The following is a 7,435-nucleotide window of genomic DNA, read 5'->3' on the forward strand; positions in this document are numbered from 1 at the left end:
AATTAATCTATGATTAAGCTACTAATTGATGCTTATTTTATGACTAAACAAACTCCACTTGTTGGCTTACCAACTTCCAAGGAACCTACTTTTTCTGTGGTGACATCAAGAATCATGTTCTCCTGTGGTGCCACAATTGCTTATAAAACTGCCAACGATGTCGAAGACTGCTTACATCTTTTGCAAATACTTCCTTGAAACTTTGTCCTTCTGCAACCATGGTCATTTTCTTCACTGGAATATCTGAGCAAGTCTACATGGTGTCTCATGTGGCAGGGGCACAACCAATGTAAGTGTAGGAAATGACCTCCCCCACAATCACACACAACCAATGTTAGTGTAGGAAATGATCTTCCCCACAATCACACACTTGCAGGCAAGCAGAACCCCAGCCAGGCAGTCCCCCATAAAGGATTAGATGCTCCAGGCCTCAACCACTTAAGACTTAAAGGAGGAATTGTTGGATAAATCCTCATTGGCTCTAATTGGTGGCATGACATACCAGCTTAAATTTATTAGTTCAAGTGTGACACCTATCACTGCCAATGTGAACACAGAGTAAGGGTTGGGTCTAGGATTTCATCAACATGATATCACTTTGCCTCTTTCACTGTGGCCGAATGCAAGCATGGTAAGTCTTTCTCCCCTCTCTTTCTCTCGCAACAAGAACTATGCGTACTGTAGCAATGTGCATGGAGTCTCAAATGGCTTCTTCAACCAAATTCTTTGATGGGTCCCTCGCCATTAACAGAGATCACAATTACAGGAAACGGGCAAAACGGCTACTCCAGAGGGCTGAAACATGTTCCAGAGTAGGAAAGGACCCGAGACAGGTTTCATCACCAAAACGGCTACTCCAGAGGGCTGAAACATGTTCCAGAGTAGGAAAGGACCCGAGACAGGTTTCATCACCAAAACGTATTTCAGTTGGCTGAACCACTACACCGTGCGTTTCCCATGCAGATCAACATGAACATGTAAGAAAATGCAACTGCTATCCATTTTATTCCCCTCCTATTCTCATAAACCTTAAAATTCATGTCATAATGTGATCACATGTGTGTACAAACAACTATGAACACTTTTTTCTCCTCTCAGCCATCCTTGCTGATGTGGCATTTCCAATTCTGTTCCTGCCCTCCTAGAGATTTCCATTTCCCGGTTTCCCTCAACTATGACGAAGGTACATCGCTGCTACATTGATTTTTTCTCAAACACCACAAAGAATAAATTCTTACAACAAGCACGCACATTCCAACCCATCATGCAGTTGCTCTATTAAGAGATTCCCAGCTGCAAACAAGGAGTGAGAAATCTCCCAAGAAATAATCCAATTACCACTCAGGCAGACACCGTGCAAGGAACATTCAGCTTGTAAAGCAACAAGAGGGCCCTAACAGAAAGTGCTTACCGCCTCCATGAGCTGTTGGATTTCAGACTCGGCAAGCTGCGAACCAATTTTGTAGAGGCCTGCTTTCAATTGCTCAAAAGTAAGAGACCCAGTTTTGTCGATGTCCATCATATTGAACATAGTTTTGATCCCTTCCACTTCTTCACCAGTCAAACGTTCTGCAATTACCTGCACATAAGCAATCCCATTAATAATAATGCTAGAACACATCATTAGGTAAGTAGGTATTGCGTATATGAGGTCTTAAAATGTTGCTGTAGAAATGTCCACGCAGAAAATGCATGTGTAATGCATGCAATGCTACAAGCACTTTATTGATCAACTCTCAAGTAGCCAACTGCTACTCATGTAGCATCTTACTTGAGCCAACCCTATCCCTTAGCCAGTCCATGCCAAGGTTGTAACAAATATAGCCAAAAGCCGAGGCCCTAAGGATGTTCCTTTGAAACCACCTTCCTGTATAAAGCCTTTCCTGATAAGTAAAAAGGCAAACCTGGTGTCTTTGAAAACTTGCAAGGTTATTCAAGGTGAATTGCACAGCAGAAAAGATGAAATTTGCATTTCTTCCTCTGTAATTCACGCTTGCAGTGAATCATTTTACCTTAAAACATGCATGGCCATCAATTCGGCAGGCAGGCTGCCGTCACTGCACAATCGCCAAGGACAAAGGTGGAAAAAATGCAGCCACCAAGGGAGGGTTTATTTTTCGTCTTTTTAAGGGAGAGGAGGGGGAGGGGGAGGGGGAGGGGGAGGGGGATGGCGTGGACGATAACATGATACTAAGCAAACCTCATCAAGCAGGCTTCAAATCACCTCCGAAATGGTGACAGCCCAAATCACTATACGTGAAAGCTACCTTGAAGAGGTCAATGGAAGTGAGCGTCGACGAACATGATACTTACATCAAACATCAATGTGTAGCATGATGCCCAAGAGAATGAAAACCACGCTACGAAAGGATCCGCAACCTATGCCAGTACTGATGAGAGTTGCCCTTTGAATGTCCACTGGCGGGTTTTCCTTCCATCTTCGGATTCATGTAATAAATGGCTAGATTCATGTAATAAATGGTTAGCCAACAACATGGCCATTTTAAGCTGTGAAGTTGAATACAGGGCAGCTTTTACAGTGACACTTAAGTATGCATGTTCAAACCCCTTTTGGCTGATTTAAGTGTTGGACAACCATCCTCTACTTGCATCTTTATTGACAATCAGAGCACATTGGCAGTTGCGAGGAACGCAGTGCGTCATGCTTGCATTATACACATTGAGGTGCACGATCATTATGTCAAGGAGGTTGTTTGTAGAAGAGATTGGCTTCGTCTATATGTCTACACATAACAATATGGCCAATTTCTTCACAAAGGCTCTTCCTCGTGAGAAGTTTGAAGCTTTTCGCAAAGCTTTCACCTTGTTGCCTTTTGGGGATTGATCAACCATATCCCTATACATGTTCACATCATCACTCTAGGGGGGTTTGTAGACATTTATGTCACACACAGTGATGTGTGTGAACAAACTTAGCTGGCCGAGGCTCTTTTTTCCTCACTAAGAGGTTTTTTCCGATGCATGTGTACACCCTCGTATCTACTTACAAGGTGTAGTTTATCTGCACATTTCCCAACCATTCAATCAGCATTGAGTTGTGTGCCTCTCACTCTCTCTATCGAAGTCCATCACTGTGTGTATGCTTTGATGTTGCAAACCCTAACCCTGATTCACAGGTGCTCTAACAGAATGCAACCAAAAAGGCATTCATAGGAAATAATAATGAGATTGTTTTGAAACTTTTAAAAAAACCTTGGGACAACACAATAGACCTTTGACGAAAATGATGTACATCTTCTGAAAAAAGTGAAGCCAACAGCCGCTTGGATGAGCTACAGCTAAGAGCTGAGAAGAACCTGCTGTACAAAGATATCCTGAATGACACTAAAAAAGCGCACATGAGTGCTGATAAAGTTGAGCAGGATTAGAGCACCTAACTGCATTAGTTGCACAGGCATATCGTATCTGACGTTAGAAAAGCTAACCTAACAGCATTAGTTGCACAGGCATATCGTATCTGACGTTAGAAAAGCTAACCTAACAGCATTACCAGGTGTGCTCTTCCGAATCATGAGGCATTATAACAACGGTTCACTTAGACAATGCATGCCAACAGAAAAAATAATAATAATAAAGATTCCAATGTGAGGCCCCAATCCCCTCCAAGGATCCATAGCAGTGTTATGCTGAGATATATTCAGGTTTTAGTTGACACAGCCTACCATTTCTCCACAAGACTCCATAAGACAGCACATAGTCAGCCTCGTTTTGACATATGCATCCCAACTTGCCTGCCAACATTAGCGGAACATGGCCTTTGAATCCATTACAATTTCTTCAAAATGTTTGGGTGTATATTATCCAATACGTTATGAACCATATAAACGTGACAGATGATTTTCCGTTTCACCCACACAGATGGTGCATGCTGCTCTAAAAATGATGGATCGTTAAAAACTTGTTCCTCGTTTGGCTTTGCTTGTGTAATCTCAGATGGAGAGCTTTGTAGATATTGCATCACCCATATACCCACAAATCCACAGGCCAGAATTTGCAGTGAGTGATGAAACATTCAGGGTCAAGCAAACCAACTTACCAAGTGACAACCTCTTTAACAGTCTTAAAACAACACAGTTATCTAGTATGCAGAAACTTTTATTCAGAAATCTTACTCGCAATGCCTTTTTCTTGAGCTTGTTCATAGCTGAAAACTGCTTCAACCTAGAGCGTACTGCATCACCAAGGGGAACATCCGGAGCTTTTTTGGCATTTTGAAGCCATGGATGATCTACAAGATTTTTGCACACCCCCAAAAGACATCAGAAAGTATAATTACTTAACCATGTGAAGAAAGCAGAAGGTGCCATCTGGACTATTTGTAATACCAAGAACTTGTTGAGCCGTCAATCGAATTTTTGGATCTGGTTCAAGCATTTGGCGAACTAGTGCTTTTGCATTCTCTGAGACCTTAGGCCAAGGATCCCTTTTAAAATCCACATTACAGCGTAGGATGGCTTGAGCTACTAATTGCTCTGTCTCTGCAAAAGCCAACCCACTTGATGTAAAGAACTCTCTACGAGCAGCTTGAAAACCCAATGTCTGGCATAATAAGTCTAAAAAAAAGGTTTAGTTGAAGCTTTGTTACGTAATGAAGCATATTGGACCAAGCCAATATGAACGCTCAAAAACTACTCATGATACCGAGAGTAATGGGAGGTGAGTGATTCAAGCACCTGCCCAGAAAGGCGGCACCCCACAGAGAAGAATATAAAGGATGACGCCTGCACTCCACACATCCACTTCTGGACCATAGTTTCGCTTCAACACCTCAGGAGCCATGTAATATGGACTCCCTACAATCTCAGTGAACTTTTCTCCTACAAGTAGCAAGGACTGCGTTAGATTATGCAATCTAAGTGAACACTTAGGACACACACTCCCTACCATTTCACTTATTTCTCTTGCAATTGCCAGAGACCACTTATGCGTATCTAAGAATGAACTGAGTTTCCTGGATGCAATGTTGAATGTTTGCAGCAGGCGTACCAGGTTTAAAGAAGACGGACAATCCAAAATCTATGGCCTTCAAGGGTGAGTTCTCTTTTTTGTTGGCAAACAAGAAATTCTCTGGCTTGAGATCCCTGTGCATCACACCATGCTTGTGACAGAGCTGCAAGGGAGATGTATGTGAGTGTCTTCCATGCCATGTGAGATCAGCCAACTTTTCCTTTTCTTTTTTTTTAATACACACTTAATCCAGTCTGAGCTACTAAAGACCAATAAATTGAGTGTATCACTGCTGCTAATAAGCGATACATACTCCCACCCCTTTAGAGAGAGAGGGGGAGAGAGAGAGAACGGGTCCACACAGACATTCTCCCTGCCCATCAGGCATGCGGGTTTTGGACGGGGAAGATCCCCCAGCCACAAGGGCAGGCATGGGAAATCTCCCCTTTTACTGGACAGGTGGAGCGTAGAAGAGAAGCACCTGAACAACTTCAAGAATCGTACGAGTGACTGCAGCTGCTGCTCGCTCGCTATAATGCCCTCTGGCGACAATGCGATCGAAGAGTTCCCCACCTTCACAGAGTTCCATGACAAGATGCACCGCATTGTCGTCCTCATACACGCCTTCAAGGGTCACAATGTTGGGGTGCTTGGGCAAATGCCGCATGATATCCACCTCCCTTCGAACATCTTCAATGTCTATGGGTGTCCTGAGCTTCCCTTTCGAAATAGACTTGCAGGCCAGCACATCTTGTGTCTCCCTTTCTGTGCAGAGGTAGGTGATGCCAAACTCACCACGGCCGAGCTCTTTCCCTAGATGGTACTTTTCTATGATGCTCTGCTCACCGCGCGAAGTGAGCTTTGTGAGCAGGATAACTTTCGGGACACTCCCTGCAGCTTCACCCTCGCCACTAGCAGGAGCTGGGATGGTCTCTTTGTGCTTAAGCCCTTCGGTGCCGCAGCAGTTCCCCATGGCACTGCATCAACACCCCGAAATGGGTTTTGAACAAGCCGATCGAGCAGGGATCGGCGAGCTCTGTGCAATGAAGCCAGGCTGATCAGCTGCTTCTGATTCTGAAATCCCAGAGCATGGCATACAGTCAAGCTTCAAAATCGAGTGTTTTAGCTCTTCTAAGGTGGGAATGTAGGCCCATCACGCTGCATAAACTTGCCGAACTGAGCCCGATCTAGCAAGGCAAAGGTCGGCAAACTCAGTGCAGAGAAGCCAGGTCACTGAGCTGCTCCTGATTCTGAAGCCCTGGAAAATGCCGTGGTAGACGAGAGGTTCTCAACTTCTCAGTGATAAACTGACTCATGCGAGCAAATGAAAGCACATTGTACGGCATCAGCTGTCTGTAGGCCTCTTACAGCCCGATCCAGCAGAGATCGGAGAGCTGTGTGCAGAGTAGAGGCCAGGCTCCTGAGCTGCTTCTGATACTAAAACCACAGAAAATGGCAGGCAACCGAGCTTCATAAGTAGGAAGAGAAAAGGCTCGACAGTGGCCAAGCAGAAGTGAATGCAGGTACACAGTGTGGCAGATGGGGATCTAGGGTTTTCCAGCAGAAAGGGCTAGGTTTTCCGCAGAGGGGCGACTTACGGCTGCGAGAGTGTTTCGTTTTCTGATCTTCTGAAGAACACCGATCAAGCTCGCTGATTCGTCAGTAGCGTAACATGCTGATCAGTGATGAATCAGATAAAACGTGGGGCCGGCGTCAATTCACACACGTCCGGCCCCAGCCGCATCAAAAAGGTGACGTGCTCTATGGTCATTCGTTGATCTCTACTGATTTGGCACCAAGCCACCCTAAGAGCCGTGTCACGTGGGGAAAAATCAAACCAGTTAATGCTTCCATCAAACTTTGTTTGGAGTGGTACATCATACAAAAATGGTATTATGATATTTTCCTTTGTTAAGATTTGAGGACATTGTGACGCTCCCCATTTGAGGACATTGTGATGCGCCCCACTCAGGTAGTGTTTTCTGTGTGCCATTAAGAGCTAAGATTCGATGATTTTATTTAATTATTCATATCTTTAGTGACACATTTAATCTTGCATATGCTTTGTTGTAAATAATGGATCAGCCCGCCGGAGTCATCGCCTTTTCTTTATAGAATTTTTCCTTCTTTGAATGTTGATGGATGATAATTTCAACTTGTTTTAAAACTGCACGAATGTGTGGGTGAGATGTGGGATGCTTCCTTTTAAAGAAAAAAGAAATCCACAATCCGAAACATGCCACGATATGTATTTAGGTTTCGTGTATTTTGTGTGTGTGTGTGTGTGTGTGTGTGTGTGTGTGTGTGTGTGTGTGTGTGTGTGTGAGTGAGAGAGAGAGAATCCATCCAACGCAATGGTGTGGCCAACTGTTGACACCTGTAAATTTTATGGATGAAAAAATCTAGCCAGCCACCAACATTCGTAATATTTATGCTCTTGGGGGGTGAGGGCGATAACCAGGTGGAT

At 44.1% G+C, this 7,435-nt stretch overlaps 1 protein-coding gene across 1 annotated transcript in view; it reads right to left on the minus strand.

Moving 5' to 3' along the window:
* Window positions 1-6,659, minus strand: part of LOC147634745 (calcium-dependent protein kinase 13-like) — a 33,012-nt gene extending 26,353 nt beyond the window's left edge. The window contains exons 1-6 of the mRNA XM_086803914.1: window positions 5,450-6,659; window positions 5,008-5,131; window positions 4,695-4,838; window positions 4,347-4,499; window positions 4,134-4,249; window positions 1,412-1,579 (exon numbers count right to left, since the gene is read on the minus strand). Coding sequence (XP_086660040.1) covers window positions 1,412-1,579; window positions 4,134-4,249; window positions 4,347-4,499; window positions 4,695-4,838; window positions 5,008-5,131; window positions 5,450-5,941 — 1,197 coding nt within the window. The 5' untranslated portion in view covers window positions 5,942-6,659. The remainder of the gene's footprint in view (window positions 1-1,411; window positions 1,580-4,133; window positions 4,250-4,346; window positions 4,500-4,694; window positions 4,839-5,007; window positions 5,132-5,449) is intronic.
* Window positions 6,660-7,435: the final 776 nt, after the last annotated feature.

This window comes from Cibotium barometz, chromosome 10, assembly GCF_041138505.1.
Source record: "Cibotium barometz isolate CiBa-2024 chromosome 10, ASM4113850v1, whole genome shotgun sequence".
NCBI lineage: Eukaryota > Viridiplantae > Streptophyta > Polypodiopsida > Cyatheales > Cibotiaceae > Cibotium > Cibotium barometz.